Here is a 23,920-nt window from a genome sequence, read left to right as displayed (position 1 = left end):
AGTCACCTAACATACTGTTTCTGTACATAAACTTATCTCTTTACTCCATTCTTCAAAACTGATCTTCCAAGCCTTCAAAAATCACGCCAATTTTTGTGTTGATACTAGAAATCAAGAGCAACCCATTTTGCTTGGAATTGGTAGAAAAGCTATTGTAGATTTGAAATGAAAATTCTTCCCGGAATGTTATTTTTGGGTTTTTCGCCTGAGCTGTTTTTCTTCAAGATGAATTTCTAAAATCCGGGAAAAATCACCTTAATTCTAGATTTTGAAAATGGTAATTTATAAAAATAACTCCCAACATAAGTCATATAATAAAAATGCAAGTTGCTTCACAAAGCATGAGTTTCAAAGGTATCAACAATTCAAAATTAAATTCAAATGCATTCAGATCAAGCACAAATTTTTCTCAAAGCTAAACAAAGATGCTCATCATGCAATGCTTAACATGATAATTATATTTGGATCGGTTTTCCCTGATGGTCACATCAGAGTCAGCCCTAAAGGTCGAAGTAGGGCCCCACCGTTCCCAACCAATGCAAAGCGGGACCGACGTGCAGGAAGGTAAAGTCGATGGAAGCACCCCCAGTCACCCATAGTGTCAACTCTGATCGACAGCGAACCCCATCAACAACAATAATAATCCATGGTGTTTCTCTTTCAGGACAGCAAGTGCAACGATGTGCAGGAGGCGTACAATTTCCTTGTCAATGCAACTACCGATGATGACCCTCAGCTCTACCTTTGCGGCTACCACCTTCCTTGCTCGATAGCGGCCCGTGTGAAGTGACACTTGGATTCCTCCACATGACATGCATGCCCAGCCCTCCTGCTCTTGCTTCATTTCCCAACCACCCGGAAATCAAAAGCGAACGGTGTATATCTCCCAAAATATCCAGCTAGCCACGGTTTGCTGCGCATATATGTGTGTGTGTGTGTGTGTGTATATATATATATATATATATATATATATATATATATATATATATATATATATATATATATATATATATATATATATATATATATATATATATATATATATATATATATTTGCTTTCGTGGAGCAAACGGCCATTTTTCATGCCAAAATTAAGAGGTCAAATCCCATTGCTACTAGCATTTTCCAAAACTAAAAACAAAGCAGAAAGAGGTTACAAAGATGAAGGTGCGCTCGGAAAGGTAGAGGAACTACGGTATGTAGAAACGTTCAACACCTTATTCCACTACTTGTACCCTCTCCACCGCCTGCCAATGAAATGAAATGAATCAGAATTCCTACCTACCACCGTTGGACTCGGATCGCGATCCCAAACCAAGCAACCAGCAGCAAAAAGCCACCAGGCTTCGCAGACACCTCCAAAACCGCTCCCGCCGCGGCTCGCGGACACGCGACGCAACCTCCGATCCCCTCCCACCGGCGACGGCGACGGCGACAGCGATGGAAGTCAGGCCGCACACGGCACGGTCCCTCGTCGGCCGCCTGCGCGGCGCCGCCGCCGCGTGCGACGCGGCCGCCACGGCCGCCGCCGTCGCCGCCATCCGCCTCGCCTCCAAGGACGACCCGGCCATCCGCGCGCCGCTGGCGGAGGCCGGCGCCGTGCCCCTCCTCGCCGCGCAGCTCCCCGCGGCCGCGGGCGTGGACGCCGCCGCCGCGCTCCTCAACATCTCCATCTCCGCGCGGGAGCAGGTCGCGTCCGCGCCGGGCCTCCTCGACGCGCTCACCGCCGCGCTCCGCACCGGCGCCGCCCACCACGCCGCCGCCACCGTGCACAGCCTCCTCTGCGCCGAGGCCCACCGCGCCGCCATCGGCGCCAGGCGCCCGCTCCTCGCCGCGCTCGTCGCGCTCCTCCGCGCGCCCCCGAGCACCCGCGCCACCAAGGACGCGCTCAAGGCGCTCTTCGCCGTCGCGCTCTACCCGCCCAACCGCGCCACGCTCGTGTCCCTCGGCGCCGTGCAGGCGCTCTTCGCGCTCGTCATCACCGACCCCCGCCACGGGATCGTCGAGGACGCCACCGCCGTCGTCGCGCAGGTGGCCGGCTGCGCCGAGAGCCTCGAGGCCTTCAGGTGGGTGTCCGGGGTAAGGATCCTCCTCGACCTCGTCGACCCGGGGGGCGCCGAGACCGCCAGGGCCAGGGAGAACGCCGCCGCCGCGCTGCTCAACCTCGTCGTGGCCGGGGGCGACCCGGCGGTGGCCGAGGTGCTCGCGGTCGGCGGCGCCGAGGAGACGGTGCGGGAGCTGGCGGAGGACAGCGCCGCCACCCCTAGAGGGAAGGCCAAGGCGGAGGCGCTGCTGAGGGCGCTGGAGGGCGCCGCGAGGAGGCGCGAGCACCGCCTCGCCGATTTCCTCAACGGGCTGGTGCAGTCGGACCCCTACATCTCGTCGCCGGCGTCGGCGTCCACGCACGGCTAGTCACTAGTCAACGGCTGACCGTCCTGTACAAAACTAGACTACTCTAGCAGCGTATATATATATGTATTTGTTGATTCGTGTGAATATACTTACTTTGTAGCACTAATATGGTATACTAGACTAGAGAGAGATTTGTGTGTGTAGTTTTGTTAGCAACCTAGTAATTCAATCTGCAGTTTTGACATCAGTCATCATTCATCAAGACAAGAGGATTACATTTCTGCATACATTTATTTGTTGATGCATCACTAATTGTCATGGAGCATCCTCGTCTCACAAACGCTTCATGTTGTCGTTGATTTTTATTGCGCACAGAGTATATGTGTAGATAATAAGAAGAAAAATTATTTTCACAAATGTGTCATATAATACTAGTAGAGGTCCATGTGCGGCGTGTACATATTTTAATTTTTTTAAAAATAACAATTTTATATTTATAGTAATGATTTACATGTGGCAATGATATTTTTTTTGAAAAAAAAAGTATATACGTGTAGACAACAAGAAATTCTATTTTTGCAGATGTTTTTTTGCGAAAGGGAAGGATATTGATTAAAGCACAGTGCAAACCCCATTTACAGATAGGTCCTCGGAAAAATAAGAAAATACAACGAAGCCCTTGAGGCACCACATCTTCCTTCCGCTCTGGCCATCGTCGACGCTCGACGCCGTCGCTGCCGGGAGCAAATCCTCTTCCCGAACCGTCAGGAGGCACCAATCTTTGGACCGTCAGGAGGCACCAATCTTTGGATGTGCCGCAAGACTCAGCACCACGGACCCACCATGGTGCATGTAGAACGATGAACGCCCATCGGCCACCTCCTGCCGGAACCGGAGAAGGAAAGGAGCCACGATTACCTGCTTCAACAGCCAGAGCACACAACCCAGCAAAGAAATCCGCTCTCGCCGGCATGGAGACCTACGATCTGGAACCAGATCCCATCAACGGGGAAGAAATCCCCCACCACTTCGCAAAAGCAGGGGAGGAAACTAACCTCCAAAGCACTTCGCCGAGCACGCCGCCGAGAACACCGCTGTGACCGAAGAAGAGCTTGAGGATTATTGATGGCCGGCGAAGCAGTAACAGCGCCGCCGCCATGAACAAAAGCTCTGCCACAAAGGTTGGCGAAAGCACCGCGACCCTCCTCCAGACGGCAGCAGACGCATCCACGCTGGCGCAGACCTCCACCGCCGCCGAGGAACAAAAAATCCCTTGGAGCTGCTCCACCAACGGCGCCGCTCTTGGGAAACCTAGCTCTGCCGTCGACACCGCCGGCGCCGCTCTTGGGAAACCTAGCTCTGCCGTCGACACCGCCGGCGAGCAAACCTAACTACCCCTAGATCTACAACCCTAGGCTAGTATGGACACCTGGCGGTCGAATCCCCGCTCCCCTCGTTCTCCGGCGCCAGAAAGGACACCGGAGAAAGAGGGGAGGCGGCGGATTCGGCCCCGGCGATGCGGTCGCCTCCTTTTCGCCGGTCTCTTCTGTAGCCCTCTGGAAGGAACGGGAAAGGGCGGCTTCGACTTATGAACCTTTATTTTTTTGCAGATGTGTTATGTATAATATATCATACATTATATGGCCTGCATTTGAACGATACAAAATACATTAAATCTTTTTTCTAATTAAGCAAGCTAGGATCCTAGGATCTCATTTGGATGGAGATTCGTAGTCGCCCGTGAAAGGATTGGTTTCAACTTTCAACCGCAGCGGCCAATAGCGTGCTGTGCAGCACATGCTAATTCGCGGGCGAGCGCTAGGAGGCCTGCTGGCGATCGATTCCTGACAGGGTGCTCCCTTCCCAAACTTTCTATTTCTAGAAAGTATTTATTCCCACAAATTACTATTTTTGGAATATTATAATTTATGTACGTAATTTGGACACATAATTTGTTGCTGATTACTTCTACAAGATAATTTCTTAGCATAACTTTTGTGGTATACACAACTTATACGTATAATTTCTGCATATAATGATAACTTTTGTGAAAAAACATACTTTTGCGGTGCTGTGCCGTCATCCCGCGCTGGCATTGCCGTCAGCCGCCACGGCTCTTTCGCTATGCTAGTTTTTTTCTTAGTGGGCTTCGCTATGCTAGCTAGGCCGGGAAGCCATCTATGCTGTGCTGCAAATCGGTAGAAGAAGAACTGAAGAAGGTAAACTGTAGTGGGCTGGGCCAGCTCAGCAGGCCGTCGGTTTCTTTCATACAGTCGGGACTAAGTGGGCTTTTGCATCAGCTTCCGAGCAGTTCTCTCGTGATCTCGTCGTCGTCACCGTTGCATTTTTCTTTCCATTTTCGAAACTCAGACACGCACTCTTCTCATCTTCTGCGTCTGAGCGCGCGTACACAATAGACTGTGCCAGCGGATCTTTAATTTGAGACCTCATGGATATGCGCATGTACATTCTACTTGTATAAACACGTCTTAGACTATAGGAAAAAAAATTCAGTTTACACCCTCAAACTATCCCAAAAGTCCGATTTTCAAACTTCAACTACGGAACCAGATAACAGAGATCATCCAACTGTTGAAACCGAACACATTTAATTTCTAAATGGTTTCAAAAATATATAAGAATCACGACCTTGTAGTGTACTACTAGTTTAAGGCTACCACTTGTTGGAGGGCCTGCGCGCGCGATGTGGTAGCTGTCTCTAACGATTGATGGTTCATTGCATCCGAGCGCGCGGATGATAAAAAGGACGAGATACATATGGACCCAAATGCCAAAACACCTTTGGCGAATGCTCGCTAGGTCCTACTTGACATGCATAGATAGTACTAATAATAAGTCTCGGAAGGAACATGGACGCATACGGGCAAGAGGATGCGATCATCACTAGTACTGTCTGCGCGGCCTGAAGATCCATCGTATGCACGATTACCCAACAATTATATTAATTATATATTGGAAAAAGTCTAAATTACTCCCCTCAACTATAGCCAAAGTCTGGATAACCTCTAAACTATAACTTAGTTCATTTTATCCCCTAAACTATACCATTTGGTTCAAATTATCCCCTAATATAATTTATCTTTTTTATTTCTCCATGCATATGTGGAGTTTTAAGTTGAAATTTTATAACACAATAGTACACACCATAATACATGTTAGAAAAATAAATCATAATTTTTTATCACTATTTTGATAGCTTAAGATATTTAATAATAAATTAATCATTGGAGTTCAAAACTATATGAAAAATAATGGGGGAAAATTATAAAAAATATTCTAAATATGCATTGTGATGTCCACTACTATCGTGTAAAATTTGAAATTAAAATTCAATTTGTGTATGGAGAAACAGAAAAGATAAATTATGTTATGGGGTAAAATAAACTAAATAATATAGTTTAGGGGGTAAATTGAACCAAGTTATAGTTTAGGGAGTTATCCAGATTTTTGCTATAGTTGAGGAGAGTAAGTTGAACTTTTTCCTTATATTATTTGCTGTCAAAAGGAAACCGTACCTGCTGATCACGCACCTTGTTTGAAGTACGTACAATTTGCAGCCAGCAACCATTGATTATTGTGTACTGGCATTTTACGCAGTAGCTTAAGACTACCCACTTGTGATAGTAGCTGGCGGTGTAGTATCTAACGATGGTTCATTGCATCCGTCTGCAGCCGCAGGTGCTGCTGGAATGACAAGATCCAGAACGATAAAACAACTTTTTTATATTGATCACTCGAGAGAGGCAGAAGCAGGTGAAGTGAATCTGGCTCCCTCTTGCACCCACATTTTTTTATATTGGATTTTACTGCTAGCTAGGGATTGTACCTCTTGCACGTCACCAACCAAGGGAATCTTCTCAGGTGAGTAACTGAGTACTCTATCCGTCCTTTAATGAACTCCAACTCACCTTTCTTCGTACCTCCTATCCTGCATTTAGGAGAGAGAAATGAAAAAAAAACCTCCACCCACGTCTCATCCAGTTCCTAAGGATAGGAGAGCTAGATCTCGTCTGAGCTCCGACCTTCTACATCTAGAAGCCCCAGTCCGAACTCTCATCCGAAGCGAGGACCAACGGCTACCCCTTCCCGCCATGGAGCTAGGGGGCGAATTCGGCGGCAGCCGGCCGGGCTCTGCTCCCGTCGTGGCCTATTCCGGCGGTGGCCGCGCGGGCTCTGCTCGCACCGCCGGGTGGGACCAGGAGACGGCCGGACTTGCGCGGCTGCCCGGCCGGCTGGGTTCTCCGGACGCAGGGACAGAGGATGAGAGGACAAGTGGGGGGGGGGGGGGGGGGTTCTGGCCGCCGAGCGGCGCTGCGCGGCGTGGGCACTACGCGAGCAGCCGGTGCACCTCGTCGCAGGGTGGGAGGAGAGGGTGCTAGCAGTGGAAGGGGCTGGATGTCAGGGAGGAGAGGAACAGGGTAATTGAACAGGCCATTTTCTTGCGTAGCTTCAACTGAGCCACATGCTTCCAATTTTTATCTGATTTGATTGGATCTACCAGGGAGGAAGATGGAACCCTGGATATAGCCGTTGGAAATATCGTGCAAAAATAAAATGGCAATTCAAAATAATCCTCGCGGTGGTTACTTGATATGAATAAAGAATGAGGAAGTTGAAAATATAGGAGTAAGCGTGAGAGGTCGGTTGGAGTTCATTGTGAAATAGAAGAGAGAAATAGGATGAGAGACCCTTATATGGGTGGAATAGGTGGCCAAGAGTAGGAGGTGGATTGGAATTGTTCTAAGGCATTGGATGGTTTGAAATTTGTAATAAAATGTAAGGCTTTTTAGGATTCTCTGATAAAAAATTATGCTACTCTTTTTTTTATTTTTGTGCTAGTTTTGTAAAAAAAATTAATTGCGGAGGGCCGGAGGAGTAAAAAAGGCATACTAATCTTTTTGATTTTGGTGCGGGCAGCCAAAATTAAGTAATTAATTAACTAAATAATTAAGTAATTAATTAACTGAACAATGCACGCACTTGTACATACGTGTTTTCTCTACATCCACAATCTATCTGCAAAAACCTAGGATGCTCTATATTCCAAGATAGAGGAAGTACGTGACAAGCAAGGCTTCATTAGGAAAATTTGCACGCTTCCTGGTGGGTGTTTCCACGACCGGTCTACACGTACCTGAGCTGACACTAACTTTATTTTTTGCCATGACCATGACCAGCTGCTAAATAACCTTAATTAGCATTTATTTTCATTTCCGATCCAGTTGACCCATCCTCCTCCTCCTGCTTGCATTGTATGCCAATCTCGATTTAATTTGTACATACCCAACAACTACCAGTACACACATAGGAGTATCATGCTTAGCTCACTGTCCGGAAGAGGGATGCGGATATATATGGTCCTCTCTCTCTCTCTCTCTCTCTCTCTCTCTCTCTCTCTCTCTCTCTCTCTCTGATCGATCGATCGACATGCACACACACATCATGCTTAGCTTGTAGTAGTAGCTTCTCTGTATGCCGCCGGCCAGTCAGTTATAGCTAGTAGTAGGTTTGCTCTTCTAACCAGCGCCATGGAAGGAAGCAAGGTAATGCTGCTCGTCGCGACAGCGGCCGTGGTGCTTCTGCTCCTACCGCTGATGCTTCCTCCCCTGCCGCCGCCGCCGTCGCTGCTGCTGTTTGTCCCCGTCCTCCTGCTGCTCTCGCTGCTTTCCCTTGCTTTCTTCCCCAGCCACGACGCCATGGGGCCGGTCATCGTCTGACCATTTCATGCAGTGCTGAATGGATTGGCTCATCAATGGTTAATACAATCAACTCATCTCGGCAGATCTAGCTAGTAGGCATCAGGGTACACCTCTACGGCAGGGCCGCAGCCGACCGGCAAGCTGCTTGGAACCAGCGCAACTTGCAGCGCTACATTGATCGAAGCACAAGAGACCGCTGCAGCGTCCTGGCTGGACTTTCGTCTTTCAGTATGACATCATATTTGGTTTCTCTTCCATGAGTTCTAGAGATTGTAGAAGAAAGCTTAATGTGTATATGAATTAAAAGAAGTGAGACGACTTAGGTGATTTTAGTGTAGCTAGAAGAGCACTGTGCATGAACAACTTTCTACTTCTCTTCACTATTATCACTACTTGTTATTGAAGCTAGCATGGATATCAAGCTCACCATGTGAAGAGTTCAAAGAGATGGAAAATTCAAGGGCACGACTGCATATCAGCGAGCAAATACTAGATCATCGGACATGTTGTTATGGTATGTGCAGTTTTCCCCATAATATTTTTAACCAGCAGCAACTTTTGCAAGTACCTACTCTAATTAAGGTACTCGACGATGTCCAGATTCTGTATATATATATCAATCTGCAGGCAGATACATTATATACATGTATATTTCCCAGAATACTAATATATAAAACACCATTGCCTATCATATTTTTTTGGGCTAGTGTTTATGTATGTAGTTTATTGACCATGACACGTATGTTTCTTCAGTATGCTATTTCTAGAAATCAACTTATTTTGAGAGGTTTCTGACCGATGAGCCGGTTGTTCAAACTGCACGTACGGTTAGAGATGCAAGTGGATACTCATTGGTGTTTTTGGGTTTGTCATTTTAGTTCATTTTTTTCTCTCAAACTAATTACGTAGCATGTCATTCTAATTCATTTTATTAAGTTTTGGATCGACCCAATGACCCAAAAACGGTGGGACTTGCATCCTACGTACAGTTCACACTCACCAATTGTTAAGACTCAAAAGCTAATTGAAGAGAGGACGCCAAGGGACCGAGCTAGGAATAAAGGTGGACGCCAAATTGAGTACGATGGAGCTCAAAGCAAGGCAGACAGCTGCTCTTGTGTCGCTTGTTGGCTGCACACCCTGAACCTAGATCCGTGAGTACTGTCGAGGCACACCTAGTAGGGCGCAACTTGTGTGCATTGCTTTATACTATATTAGGGGTAATTAGAGCGAGGGTGCAAGTGCAGCGAACCTGGCCGGCTAAGATGAAATCAGTCAGTCCTGCTGCACAACCAACGGGTAGCCAAAGTCATGCACCATTGCACACGCATGACTAACTTTTCTGCCCGTTGGTCTTCTTGGTCCTCGAATGGGCGCACTCGATCGACATCTTGCAACTTGCAACCTCTATTATCCTGAAATCTCTTACTCCAACTTGGGCGTCGATCGATCAGCTGTTCGATCGATTTCGTTTTATTTCCGCAACCAGACAGTGTTCGTCCACGCACAGTGATCGAATCAAGCATGCATGTACAGGTACTCCTCCCTCTGTATGGAAAAAAGAGAGGATAAAATACAGTGGCTGCAGAATCTTCCGACCTCTGTTCTAGTTGATTCTGCAATCATTCTGTGAGTTGGTGAAGTATTTGATTCTTCAGTGGTCCGGATCGGAGTCAAGTGCACAAAACCAGAACAACTTTGCATTCCCCAAATTGAGAGATCGATAGAGACGGACGTACCAGGTTTGCAGGTGTTGTGCATTGAACCTCTCTTGAATGGTACTGCCATGCATACACAGCGAATTTGGTCGAGCGTCTCTCTGCGGTGGTGGTGGTGGTCGCCGGCGTTGATCTTTCGCCGGACCGCCGCCGCGAGCTGGTCGCTGGCTCGCTGCGGCACGTCGTCGTGGGCGGAAGCGGGTCGAACTGGGCTGCTAGATGGGCGTGAGCTTAATTTGGGCCCGCTCGGGCTGTGAGAATTGGGCCACAAGGAGACGACGCGATGCATACACGGCCCATTCTGACCAAACAAACAGAATGGGACCATCGAAAGAACATCACGCTCTTCCTCTAAAATAAAGCATCATTTCATCCTAGATCGATAGATTGCTTGTAGATATTGTCCATGTGGGACCAGATAGCTCCAATCAACCGCAAGGGGAATAAGGCCGTACCGTCGTGATTAAGGGACACATGAGATGGGCTAACCCTAACCCTAGCCAGAGAAAGAAAAGCTGTAAGGAGGCAGGAGATAAGACAGTTTAGTGGCGCCTTAACCACGGCCGGCAGCAGGTACATCGCACCCGGCCGGCCCAGTGAGGTTAAACTAAGCCATTGTTTAGATGGAAAACTTTTGGATGTAAAACACTGTAGCACTTTTGTTTGTATTTGGTAATTATTATCTCGTCATGGATTAACTAAGTTTAAAAAATTCGTCTCGCAAATTACAGATAAACTGTATAATTTGTTATTTTGTTTAGCTATATTTAATACTTCATGCATATGTTGAAAAATTTGATGTGTGATGAGAAATTTTATAAAGTTTTGAAATTTTAAAGGGAACTAAACAAGACCTAAAATACATTACAAGATGCCATGCATGATACCGTACCACCAGAGGACAACACACACATTTCCAGCGCTTCCTCTGTTTGCTTTATGCCGCGCATGGATCGATGCCCAGCTACTTTAACCAACCTGCACTGCTCATCTGCTGGCACTGGAGGCTAACACACACATCAGGTGACATGAATCTGGATGCAAATCCAAACCAAGCAGGACTATAATTAAATCAAGTTCCAGGCATGCATGATATATTTATGCAGCTATCCACTTTCTACTTTCGGCCCAAGTATATATCATCTACGAGGTGCTTGTTGCGATATCTCGTTTGAGCGGGTGGCTAAAGATTTTTTTAACCGGGCACATTGATGACGGTCTATTCTTAGAATTGATAGTTATTAGAACATCTTCAGCAGTCCCCCAATAATCATTTTCTAATAACTGGTATTGAGAAATGTCCCAATAGAAGTTTTAGAATTATTGAGGAACTTTCTTTTGCGGTCTCCCAATAATCTTCTCCCAATCCAACTACGAGAGTCACAACTCCCCTTTTTATTTAGGAAAAGTTGGGATGAATTATTGGAAAAAGAGAAATGTTTTAGGAAACTGCTGGAGTATTATTTTCTTATCTAGACTCCCAATATGATAGTTGGATTGGGGATTGGGGAACTGCTGGAGATGCTCTTAGTATGTCCTTTTGTGTTTCCGATCTTTTTTTTGGCTATGTGCCGTTTTGACATAGGTTGGAAAAAATTGAAGTCTTGTATCATCTTGATGTAACTTCTTAAAATCAATAAAGTTTTCCTCTTTCAAAAAAAATATATATCTACAGCAGGTATGCAGGTACAATAGTGTGGAGTATGGCAGCTACTACTAGATGATATACATAGATGCGCAAACCATCCATGTTTATAGAGCCTAGGTTACCAAATAAAAAGCAAACACGATGATGGCGGACTCCGGTCCTATGTTTATTTGCTACATTATTTGTAGTTCAAATCGATTTACTAGCTAGGTACTCCCTTCATCTCAAAATAAATGTTATTTTAACATTTAAATTTTATCACACAGAGAATTGTTTTAGCTTATAACGAGATTCATCAAGAAAATATTATATAGGAAAACGCATAGAGCCAATCAAAATGCTTGGTAGATGTCACTTTTCTAGTTCTCTAACGCATATGCTGACGGAGCTTAAAACAAACCCCAGGGGACTAACCCCCCCCCCCCCCCCCCCCCCCCCAAGCCCCTAAGTTGCATCTCATAAGATGATATTTTTTTTGGCGGGTACTCATAAGATGATTTTGAGGCAGCTTACATGTACCAATGTAGGTATCCGTACCTGCCCTGGTAGCTGTACGACAAATCAAGAGGGATGACACACGTCGTACGTATCACTGCGCACACTCTGCATTTAATTAAGTTTTGAACAAGGTCTCGTTCTGTTTGATTATTCCCATCTGAATATCTGTTCGTCAGCACTTATACGGTGTGCGTCCACTGCCTGCAAAAGATTCTGCGCGTGCAAAGCTAGATAGCTACGGCCAACTTAACAAGAGAGCTCAAATAACTTTTTTTTTTGCGGGTAAGAGCTCAAATAACTTTGTGCATGCATGCTAGCCACTACACGCAAGACAATTATATTAAAAATCCGTTAAGATAATCCATGATGTCAAATGATTTTCATATATGCTGGTGCATCAGTATTGATTCCATTAAATCTTATCCAATCAACTCGTCATTAACTAATTAATGTGTCTTCGTTCCCAAATATGATCGATCGACATGCATGGTGGATAGCCTAGCTAGCTAGTTGTATATATTGTATGTACCGTGTGCATGATCCTAGCTAGCAAAAATATATATCTTGGCCTTTTCCACAATCCACATGATATATCCTGCTGCAAAAACTCGCTAGCCATGTGTGCTCGCCCTTCAGTATGGAGTTGTGGACTTTGCTCGCCGAGAGTTGCTAGCTAGCCATTCAGCAGAGACAGAGATGGACAGAGCGGCGGTGCTGCTGCTGCTTGCGCTGGTCGCTGTCCTCCTTTGGTACCCTCTTCTTCTGCCAGCGCTGCCGCCTTCTCCGCCGGCGCTCTTCATCTGGATCCCGGTGCTCATGCTGCTTCTCCTCTTCGCCCTTGCTTTCTCCCCAGCTGCTCGTCGGTAACCCAACGCTACAGCTCATCAATGCAAGCAGGTTATTAATTTCTAGACTCCGATCGATATTAGCTGAGTCCTACCTGGTTAGGGCATGCATTCTAGCTCACTGTCTTAATTTCTCCCACCATCATCAAATCTGCACGAATAGAGTCATGGACTTGTGTGTGCGTGCGTGCGTGTGTGTGTGTCGATGCATACATGATGATGCAGCTCCTGATGGGTTATGTTTTCCTCCATTTTAATTTTCCTCTGTAGGTCTTTGCATTGCTGACCTAAAGTGAAACCATGGACTGGAGCTAGGGAGCGCAGTGAAGAATTCAGGCTAATGTGTGAGGGCAATCCCTACCCAAGACACTACCAGTAGTTTCTATACTTGCCATGTCATATCTTCAATGGATGATTTCTTCAAAATAAATTGCTATCCAAACATATCTCTTCTCTCTATCTTTTCTCCCTGCAATCCTATCTTCTTTTATCTTGGTTTTCACATAGATATGGTTTCTTGCATGGGACTCTGTTGTCTCAGTTTTTTTGCTTACACATGACAACATATTTAATGCTATAGAAATCGGTTGAATTAGAGGGTTGGTACTGCCCTAATACGATCTAGAGCATGTCATCTATCTTTGCATAAATTAAGCATGTACTTCTTATCAAGTCTTATCGAATAAAGATTTTTCACATATCAAGTTATGCTAGTGAAAGTAGTACGCAGCTATCATTGGTTGCCTGTCTTTAATAGATACGATCCCATCTTTTATGCACATAATCAGGGTGTATATGACAACAGATATGATCCCATTTTCTATTATAGGGATATTTGCGAAGAAAAACTATTTATTGTATGCCAATAAACATATTTCTGAATAAGTACCTACTCAGGAAAAAAAAAGACAAACCTCATTCTTATTTAAGAATGTTTTTTGGACAAGCATATACGCTACAAGATTCTCAATTTTCCCTTTAGTTAGCTTATTTTTGAGTGACCAACCTACAGTTTGTATATATGTTCTTCTTTAGTAATTTGATTGAAGGTGGTCCGCAACTTTTAGCATATCATACTTTCAATTTGGCGGGGTCTTTTTTTTTCAAAACACCGACGACATAATTTTCTACTTGAAGAAATTATCGGAAATATTGTTTATCTTGTAGTTATAAAAAGTTCAGTAGTGAACTAGTGATTCGTGAATCTTTGTTTCACTTGATATATAAGGTATACATAATTAATTATTCAAGTTTAGGTGGTACGGTTGAAAGGAAATCGATCAAAGAGTTAATTTTTTCTAGGTGATTGAAAGTTAGCAATGCTCATAGCTTATATGCATTAAATGGGCACGGGCATGCACAATTGAGCTGGAATTTGCTGCATCAAGTACATGATTGGTGCAGGCCGGTAATGAGAAAGTAATAAGGGACCCGGAGAGATTTCCATATCTTTTTGTAAGGCAAAGAATATAGGAGCAGAGATCCTTGCTTTTGCGACAACAAATTAACAAGAGTGCAAATCTTGCACCTCACCCACTCTCGTGTACAATCGTATCTTCTTGGGGTAGTTGATGTCATGGATCGAATAATAGCCTTGGAGACATGCATACAGTAGAATACAAGATGCATGTGTAAATCACCTGATGTGTGGTTGCGACATCGAAATCAAGCCTGATTTGCAAGGCCTACCGCCGCATATATATTACGTGTAGCTAGAGGCAGCTAACGTAGAATACTTTATTTAGGTCAGCATTTTAGGTGCACACGCCAAAATAAAAAAAAACAAAATCGCGCAGGGTAGAAATTGTGATGAGATCGATCTCGCTCCTGTATGTGCCCCGAAATCCAGTCCACGGCACCCTGTACGTCCTCGTGTTCAGTGACACAACATCTTAACAATTTGTTCCGCCGCACCCGGGGTCGCCTCGCCTGTGAACATCGCATGCCGGCCCGGTCTGGGCCGAGAGCCCTAGATGGATCAGGATCAGCCCATCCGTTGATGCGCCCGCCCTGTCTCCAAGGATCCGTGATGGTCCTGCCGCCAGTGACCACCACATCTTGCCAAGTTGCCGCTGCTTGAGTTCAAAAAAAAAAATTGCCGCTGCTTTAGGGCAGTGCTGACTCCACTCGTATCGTAGAGTCTTAAGTCTCAAAGACTCCATCACAAGAAATTATATTTTTCAATGCAAAGTGTGTAATAGTAGTTTCTATTCATAAAATCATTTATTGTTTTTCTTCCATTACAAGATCCATGGACTCCACGCCCTCTCCACAACGCAAGTCTTTCTGGTTTCTTGGGCATTGAACGGCACGTAGACTTGAGGTCCTATCTAGAAATCAAGTCTTGTTTTTTTCTTCTCTCTTCAATAATTAGGGTGCCACATCAGCAAAAAAGATATAAATAGAAGACTATAAATATACTTAGACTTCATAGTAGAGTCTGGATTGGAACTGCCCTTACCTCGTACATGGCCGCCGGGCTATACCGGACCATCACGAATGATGATGGGCAAACCTTGTTAGAGGCTCTCATCGGACCAAAGAGAGATCAATTGAACAGGTGCAACGGTACCCAACTAATCCAACCACTGTTTTAGTGTTATGTGCTTCAGTACTTGGGGCACTGTATTGTACCATGCTCCTCTTGGAGGTGGCCAGGACAGGAGGAGGGGCCAGGACGGTGCTGGTGCCGCGCGGGCGCAGCCCATGTGTGGTGCCGAGAAATTGGGTGCACGGCACGCTCACAAAACGCCCCCACTCCCTCTGTCCCTTTGGCGGTGTCGCGCATGCGCAGGCTTGGATTGCATTGCATGTGGGCCTCTGCCTCCTCGAATGGAGGAGCGCTGCAGCAAAAGGAATTAAACGCACTTCTACCTTCAATAATTTAATCCCTATTATTCCACCCTGGTAGTTGCTGTTACTGCACGCATCTGCGTTTCTGCTACTTTTTGGTGGTTAGAAACAGGGAGTCGCAGGGGCGGAACCAGGATTGAGACGAACCCCGGGCCAAGTTTTAAGTATAGACGTCCACAAACTCACAATTCAAAAGATACATGAAAATATATACGGAAAGATAGATAATATACATGAAAAATTTGGGCCGAACCCCGGGCCATGGCCCGGGTGGCCCGGGGTCTGCCTCCGCCCCTGGGGAGTCGGTTTTCAATTCTCACGGACAAGATATTAAGCCCCCCATTTCTAGTTTCAAACATACTACTCTGCTAACACATCATCAAACATAAAAGAGAAAACACAAGTGTTGCCCAGAATCCCCGGAACCAGACTACCGCTGGTTTTGCAAATCCGCCGGCAGCAGCTAGCCCTGCCCCTCCCCTGCTCCCCCATCGCAGCCCAGGAGGAGTTGGACCACGCAATTCCTCGACCTCTCAGAAAAAAGGGACCGGGTCGGTCCCCCAACCAGTGAGTGCAGTCCTTGTACTGGAACTGGAAGCACAAATAAAATCAAAATTATGCCGACTCACACAAACACATACCAAAACAGCCCTTCTGGCCTGCTGCTTCAAGCTGGCCGTATATATAGCCTGTCAACTCCCCACTCTCCCCAGTTCCATCGGATTAGTACAACATTTCTAACACATACTACAACAGCTTCCTCAATCCTCACAACAAACATGAGATCCTAAAGGAAGTCTCGAGCCGACTCTGGCCATTGGAGGAGGCACAAGTTTCATCACAACAAAGGACGGGGGCAACGATGAACAAAGGAGTGCCGTTGATGTTGCTGGCAGCGACAGTCATCCTCCTGTGGCTGCCATTGGTGCTGCCACCGCTTTCGCCGCCACCGCTCTTCCTTCTCTTCGTCCCTGTGGTGATGATGCTCCTGCTCTTCTCCCTGGTTCTCTTCCCGTCTCACCACTGCGCATACCCATCTCCGACCTTCACTCATTGATAACAATGTCTGGTGGCCAGGTACTTGCAGTTCTCAAGCTTTATTCATTATTCCCTGTATATCCATATGCCATTTCCTTGCTTTTATTGGTGGGTATATATATATATATATATATATGATGATATGTACCATACAACACACAGCACCCAGGAGGCCCTCAGGAGAACTTCTGTTCTTCCCTTCAAGCCCAGGTGATGCACCTTCTTGGAGTAAAGGGTGGTGAATCAATGAAGCAATGAATGCTAACTAGTCATTCTTGCTGTGGAAACAATTTCCGGAATGTAGTGCCTGTGGGAGGCTGTACAGTAGTAAGCCAGCGGTGAGTACTGCTGCACCCGCAACAAAGCCGGGTGGCAGAGTTGATGCCACTCCGATATACGGCAGTGGTAGGGTGAATGCGTAGATGGACAGCGGAACTGCACGAGAAAACCACCATTCCTGATCAATTCATATGCCCTGCTATAACTTACTTGAGCGTCTTCTTTGTACATGATAGCAGCAAACACAATTATAAAACGAATGTTGGGTCAGCTTGTGAATTTTCAGCAAACACAATTATAAAACGAATGTTGGGTCAGCTTGTGAATTTTCAGAGGCTCAAAAGTTTTTCACTTCGTTCCTAGATGATATAATCATTAAACCACGACTGCTGGCAGCATGGACAGGAAACACCCAGCAATGATGGAGACTCTAAACTTTTGCTGGTATCCGATTGATAGGAACAAAAAAAACAGGCCCAAATTTTGTTGGCAAGGTTAGTCTGTATGGTAGTCATCTGCTAAATGAGCACAAAGGAAAAGAAAAGGCCAACACATGCACAAATTCAGCAGTCCTCTTGTACACCTGAAGCTTCTTATGAGCCTCCTATACATGCTTCAATGTTCTTCTAAACTCATATTTTTGGCAAAGGGTATGTGGTGATGCAGTTTGCACCATCCCCATGGTGGGCCTCCAACCAACCTACCTATATTGCAAAAGCTAGAAAGACGCAAAACAGCGGTGCAGAAAAAAAAAGAGATGAAATACTAACATCCATATCACTGTCCTTTCTAGTTCTAATTGATGGAGCAGAATAGCACTAGGAAATAAGTCAGCACGGCTCTGCCTTATAACAACCAGTATTTATTAAGTTGCAGTTAAGTTGCTTATTTATGTTATTTAAAATTCTGATGCTTCGATCATACACTGACAATTGTTGCATTGAGATAGTGATTCACATTCCATCTTGCTATCTATAGAAGAATACAAATAGCAATTACCCACCATTTCTTGCAAAAGCACATAAGCACTGCACCCAGTTTTTCTTTTCCCCCAAAAGAAAGGCAAGTAACTTAATGTTTAATCTCATCAACGTAATGATTTCTCGGTTGGCAAGTATCGGCCTGGGTATGGTTGAAACAAAGGTTTCACAACATAAAAGTTTGACAGTATTCGGTAAACTGTGCAGAACAATTTCAAATCAGTACAACACTCCAACTATGGTGGATATACTAATGCTGTACTGTGTGATCAGTGTTTGAAACTGAACCCACATCTCACATGTCAATGACATGCTCAGTGGTTGGGACATGTCAAATGAAACCGAAACTTCAAAACTTAGATGTGCTATCCACTGGTGCAAGTAAATCAGATGGTGCGCACAAGAAAGTATGAAAACCTGAGAATGTAGAAGCCAAGGAAGATACAACTGCTGAGGAGATCTTTAGTAGGTGTAGTAATGATATATTGAATCCCATATTAACCAACACAAAGAGTAGTGGTAGTAGTGGCGCCCCTTCACAACCTGTACAGTTCAGAGGTTTAACAAGAAGTAAGAAGATGCCTGCTCAGCATTCTCCTCTTACAAGTTACAACAACCAAAAGAATACACCAAATTAATGGTAATGTGGAAATTCAAAATGTGTCAGAATTGCTAAGTACAACATGGTAGTAATAAGTGTCTTACTAAATATTGCTACTGTGAATCTATTCTTTAAGCCAGTGTGACAACTGACAACAACTATGAATTCAAACCATGCTTAAAAGGTTCAACTCAAAAAAGCAGGTGGGACTATGTTAGCACTAATAGAGTGGTTGTAAAACTGAGAAACTGAATGTAAATGGTAGCAATCATCAGTGGTTAATTCAGTTTCAGAAATATCATGTTCTGTGTTTAGCTTACTAAAACAAATATTAAGAAACAAAAAGAAATAGTAAAACTAGCAATACCAGATATTGATCCCATATTTAAGAAGCAGGCTGCGCCATCCTTAATGTATGTTGGTAGCAGATGGAATGGAACTCCCCATAACTTTGACAGAAAAGGCAGCAAGAGGCACATAAAAAGAGCCTGAAATGGCATTTTTACTAAATATTACAGATGCCTGCTATATACTGCATCAAAAGCATTACTTGATAGGGTCGTGTTCTTACTTGATAAGCAGAACCATGCGAATTGACAACAAAAAGATCAACTGAGCCACACTAGAAACAAAAGAAGAGTACTGGAATAAGAAAAGGGTGAAACTAGAAGAATGCTTATGAAGCTTTGACCTATGAAAACTCTACATATCATAGTAAATAATGGGAGGAAATCATTACCTTCAATTTCTTAGAAGCATTTATAAATATTGTTTCCTGCAACAATAGACTTTAGTTGTATCAGGTGAAAACTGGTAGTTAGAGCGCATTAATTAGGTAGCTGATTGATTAAAATAGACTTGCTACCTTCAATACTGTATCGGCAGCTTGGAAAAAGAATGATACTATCATTAGCAGTGGCCATACAATTCCAGTACTTTTAAGTGAAGCACCAGTACCAGATCCACTGCACATACCAAAGTAAGGTTCAGTTTAAATCTTATTCACGTCAAAGCAACAGATATCTGATTCCAAAGCAAGACTTCCTTCGTTTCAATTTTTTTCTTTTTTCCTTTCAAAAAAAAAAAGCAAGACTTCCAATTTGACATTATAACTTGAAACAGTTTGCTCATACAGCTGCTAAACAGTTCCTTAATTCCAAATGTTATTCTGTCACGTTATTGCCATTATTGCAGTGACAAACAAATTAAGGTTGAATATTCCAAAATGATCCTGCGCTGAAACATTGTAAGCCATATGACAGGTCCTTAACCCCAAATGATATCGTATATAACCCTATTGCAATGAATAACAAAGAAGTGTTATGTCAAAGATGATAATGTGCTGAAACATAGCATCAGATCGTCCATGCTCAGGAGATATGGGTGAAACATTTTGTTAATATGATGGGCAATTTTTGTAATTACATATTGAGCTTTTTACTTTTCTAACATAGCAAACTAGCAGTTAATGAAATATTTTTGTACTGTAACAAACATGCCCCAGGATGGCTTTACATGATACCTGCTGTGTTGTTTGTGTACATCGAGGATTTCTGGAACATAAAAACAATATCACAAAGTTCCCAAGTAAAAGAAAATCTATTTACTCAAGTTTATTATCTTCTGGATTTAACAGATATAAGATCTGTGTTCAGGTGTCCTTTAAGATATGGATCGCCCGAAGGAACACAACTTCACGGAATATAACTGTGAAAATATACTCAGCAAGCTTCACTGGATTCTTAGGGACCAATATGAGCTCATCAACAGATTACTTACCTTGCTACAGTTATTATGACACCAACAGCCACTAGAAAGCATCCTGTTATCTCGTTAATTCTATAGCGTCTCTTCAAGAAAATTGCAGATAGAAGAAGTTGCCAGACAAGATAGGTCTACAGAAAGCAATAAAGAAATTATAGACATGTGCTTAGATTTGATTAAACCAATATGGCAATATAATACTGATAGTGCTCATTACCTGTGAGAGTATCGGTATTGAAGGCCCAGAAAGAACAGCTACTCCAAGAAAAAAAAAGGCACATGAATAACTGTGCGACAAGCTTTATATAATAAATGTCAAGTACACTTAATTTATGAATGAATTAGTAAAACCAAACTCATAGGCATTAGTAATGAAGTAGTACACCTGAAGGTGCGAAAGTGTCAACCTAAAAGTGACTACAACAACCTTCCTAGTTTCCACCCAAAAAAATCCTAGTTATCTGTGCAGATGAGTACCATATGTTATTAGAAAATTTATAGCAGCATTAAGTTAATTTTAACTAACGGGTAGATGGGTGTTGCTTCAGTCATTACTTGACCACAAAAAGAAGCTGAATCCGGCTTGAGAAAATTACCTCCAGCCGCCATCCCTGCTGCAGCAGCAAGAGCCTCTAAGATTCCCACAGCTAGAAAAGGTTTCTGCGGTAGAGACAGCATCTCATCGGTGACAATGCCCGCTTGATACCGAAGATACAGGATCGAGAAGTAGATCACTACATATCTGTCAAAATTAGAAGATTTAAAGCATGGTATCAGAGATCAAGAAATGTTCCAAACATAGTTTCACAGAAAGGATCCGTTCAAGGATTCAAGCTAATTTCTGGCTTTCTGCAGTGTACAGTCTTACTAAAAAAAAATGTACAAGTAAAATGTGTATGGTGTTGAACTATACAGGAAATCAAGACAATAATTGATGTGATGTTTTGTCTGATATCATCGTGCCTTTGTTCCAATAGAATCCAATTGCACAGAGGAGCAACCTAAAAACCATGAAGTGCTGGTATGCACTATGATGTTCATCGAAGTGAGATGCTCCCTGCTAGCGTGACTCTATCAGTTACTGATGCATGTCAGTGCTGTATCACCTTTTTTACGGAGTATAAGAACGCGAGCATGGTGGTAGTTTAAGTTGCAATTATCTAGGCCACTTTTTTTTTTAAAAAAAAATCGTTGGTTAGCTACCCCAATTGACATGATAAAAACAGCACAACAAGAGGCCGCTCAGTTGACTTGAGTCAGGCACCCAAAAAAAAAAGCACGGCAATTCGCTCGCCATCCAAATATAGCAAGAACCCAGTTATCTATTCCACGAGACACGTGGGACCCCCAAACAGAAACGATTGACGAATCACGACAGCGCAGGGTTGGATGGAGACGAATCTCTACTGTTGAAAGTTGATAGACGATCCGATCGGGTACGCTAGCAAGACGGAGCAATCTACCTAGGACTAGGAGTATGGTCGATCAATGCTGGGAGCGAGCAAATCGAGCGGCAAGAGAAGTGCGCACGCACCCGAACGTGGCGAGCTGCGCCAGGAAGAAGGGGTAGTTCCGGAGAGGCACGAGCGCGAGCTTGTAGAGGACGCGGTTCCCCGTGCCCATGGCGACGACCGCGGCGCTGGCGAGGGCGACCTCCATGCCGGCACCCCTCCCGACGCCAGTGCGGCCCGCCACCTGCTGCCCCGCCGCCGCCTCCCTCCTGCTCCTGCTGGGCCACACCCACACCCGCGCCGACGGCCACGGCTCCGCCGCCGCCGGCGCCACGATCCCCCGCGTCGCGACCAGCGGCTCCCTCGTCGGCGGCAGCGCCCGCCGCAGGCCGAGCGCCGCTCCATCAAGGCGCGGCGAGCGGGCGCGGGCGCGGAGCAGCAGCGGGTGCCGCGCCGCGGAGGGGCGGCACGTAATGGGGGACGGCGGGGCCATCGACGAGAGATTTGGGGGTGGGCGACCGCCTGCTCGCTCGGCTGATTGGGCCGATCGCTACTGATTTTTTTTTTATATGTGCAGTGCAGTGCAGTGCTGGTGGCGGAATGGCGAGGGAGGAAGAAGATTCCCGGTAGGTCGGGCTGTAGTGCTTCGCCTCTGCTTGCGTTCCGCCCCGCCGCCGCCTGGTGCTCGTTTACTTTTGGAAGGGGGCGGCGGGGCCACCGGCCACGCGAGCTTATTGGAGGGGGGCTTGTACTATTTCAATTTTGACCAAAGTATGTCGGTCCGGTTGGTTCCGGCAGCACTTCACAAGTCGTGGGTTCAATTCTCTGAAGGGGCGAATTTTCGCCTCTGATTAAAAAAACTCCTTGCTTGCCTCATGTCCAAAGTACTATGAAGCCCGGCCTAACTCACAAGGCGACGAGCCCCTGTGTACGAGTGGGGCAGGGGTTGGGGGGTTTTCTTGGCCTGCTGTGAGAAGGTCATTCTACCTCTCAAACAATGCCGTGGGGCGGTCTTACCCCCGCAGGTCAAGTTTTTTTACTATTTCAATTTTGGGAGTTTTCGATATTTGCGCACAGGTCCTTGTTTTCTTGTAATTTCCACACGTGAGACGATCAACAATTGAAAGAACACCGCATTACTAACTAAAAAAAGAACACCGCATTACTAACTAAAAAAATAACACCGCATTTGCGCATTACACTTACACACCCATGCTATTGTACGACGCTGCCGTCAAACTTTGATTTAATAAATCATAATGAGACTTTGATTTAATAAATAATAATGAGCTGAGTCGTGCTTTCACCAAGCAAAATGGTATACGTCCATCGTGTATGACGACTAGCTCACGCAATGGTACTGTCGTGCTGGTTCACATCCTCTGTGGTCCGCAAGACCTTTTTTTATCTAATAACATAAGTACTCTGTTGGTTAATCCACCGAGTCCCAAAGTAGTCTATCTTCTCTCTAGATATCAGATAGGTTTAGGATTTCAGAATCCAAAACACCATCGGAACTACTCACACTTGTTAGCTTGGTCATGAAAAGTTGACTTTGTAAAATCACTACTCTCTCTGCCCCAAAATATAAGTATTTTTATATTCTTATGAATGAATTATTATAAATATAAACATTTGTATATTATGATAATTGCTTTCATAACGAATCTAGTAATATTATTTTTATCTTACAAATCTTTAAAAATTAATTATTATTTATAGTCAAAGTTGAATAAATTTAATTTTGACTAAATTTAAAAATGCTTATATTATAAGACGAAGAGAGTAATACTTAAGTTGGAGCCCCCGGCACGACACGACGGAGTCAAACCAAGTCATTTTTCATGGATCCCCACCAACCAGGGCAGAAACGAAGCAGCAAAATCAGGGATGAATTGAGACAGGTTTCCAGCGCAGGGAGGAGGAGAGGAGACAAACTCACTAACTGTTGATTGAGATGCGGAGGGCCAAGGCAGGAGCGCACATCTATCTTTTGGTCGAAATATCACACGCCTCCTCCTCTCTTGTCTGTCTCTCTCCCGCGCGCGGCGGCGCGGCCGGGTTCCCTTCCCTGCACCACCACCCTGCGTGCGTCGTATGGGTATCCGTATCGTATCCTCCTTTTATTTCCTCCTCCGATTCCCTCCTCCTCCCAGGAGTATGGAGTAGGAA

The 23,920-nt window shown here is 44.9% G+C and overlaps 2 protein-coding genes and 1 long non-coding RNA gene across 5 annotated transcripts; 1 reads left to right on the top strand and 2 right to left on the bottom strand.

Moving 5' to 3' along the window:
- The first annotated feature begins 1,069 nt into the window (after positions 1 to 1,069).
- Positions 1,070 to 2,642, top strand: LOC120709289 (U-box domain-containing protein 4-like). Its single transcript, XM_039994870.1, has 2 exons — positions 1,070 to 1,196; positions 1,274 to 2,642. Exon 2 carries the CDS (start codon positions 1,442 to 1,444, stop codon positions 2,411 to 2,413), a length of 972 nt encoding a protein of 323 aa, XP_039850804.1. The 5' UTR covers positions 1,070 to 1,196; positions 1,274 to 1,441; the 3' UTR covers positions 2,414 to 2,642.
- Positions 2,643 to 2,945: 303 nt separating this feature from the next.
- On the bottom strand, positions 2,946 to 4,208 carry LOC120710842. The gene is made up of 2 exons (XR_005690024.1): positions 3,707 to 4,208; positions 2,946 to 3,664 (listed from the first exon to the last, which is right to left on the bottom strand). It is a non-coding gene; the product is annotated as an uncharacterized LOC120710842 (long non-coding RNA).
- Positions 4,209 to 16,273: 12,065 nt separating this feature from the next.
- LOC120709287 (protein CLT1, chloroplastic-like) lies at positions 16,274 to 22,385 on the bottom strand. Of its 3 annotated transcripts, XR_005689633.1 has the most exons (11): positions 21,832 to 22,241; positions 20,894 to 21,039; positions 20,515 to 20,552; positions 20,313 to 20,428; positions 19,399 to 19,498; positions 19,273 to 19,308; positions 19,105 to 19,155; positions 18,901 to 19,021; positions 18,350 to 18,475; positions 16,822 to 17,108; positions 16,274 to 16,746 (listed from the first exon to the last, which is right to left on the bottom strand). XR_005689633.1 is itself a non-coding variant. In XM_039994869.1 (10 exons), the coding sequence occupies exons 1-10, from the start codon at positions 22,239 to 22,241 to the stop codon at positions 16,733 to 16,735; spliced, it is 1,158 nt and encodes a 385-aa protein (XP_039850803.1). In that variant the 5' UTR covers positions 22,242 to 22,385; the 3' UTR covers positions 16,274 to 16,732. The 3 variants fall into 3 exon arrangements, 2 of the variants coding, with proteins under 2 accessions (XP_039850803.1, XP_039850802.1); XM_039994869.1 differs by lacking the exon at positions 16,822 to 17,108 and having other exon boundaries at positions 21,832 to 22,385; XM_039994868.1 differs by having other exon boundaries at positions 16,274 to 17,108; positions 21,832 to 22,375.
- Between the last annotated feature and the right edge of the window lie 1,535 nt (positions 22,386 to 23,920).

The sequence above is a fragment of the Panicum virgatum genome, chromosome 5K (genome assembly GCF_016808335.1).
Source record: "Panicum virgatum strain AP13 chromosome 5K, P.virgatum_v5, whole genome shotgun sequence".
NCBI lineage: Eukaryota > Viridiplantae > Streptophyta > Magnoliopsida > Poales > Poaceae > Panicum > Panicum virgatum.
This window is presented reverse-complemented; position numbering and strand designations above follow the sequence as displayed.

Bases quoted from the DNA above. Each gene is read 5' to 3' on its own strand.
- LOC120709289 (XM_039994870.1), top strand. From the start codon at position 1,442: ATGGAAGTCAGGCCGCACACGGCACGGTCCCTCGTCGGCCGCCTGCGC.
- LOC120709287 (XM_039994868.1), bottom strand. From the start codon at position 22,241: ATGGCCCCGCCGTCCCCCATTACGTGCCGCCCCTCCGCGGCGCGGCAC. The intron at 21,040-21,831 runs GTGCGTGCGCAC...TAATTTTGACAG, and splicing joins GCGCAGCTCGCCACGTTCGG to ATATGTAGTGATCTACTTCT. The intron at 19,309-19,398 runs GTAGCAAGTCTA...CTATTGTTGCAG, and splicing joins CTGCCGATACAGTATTGAAG to GAAACAATATTTATAAATGC.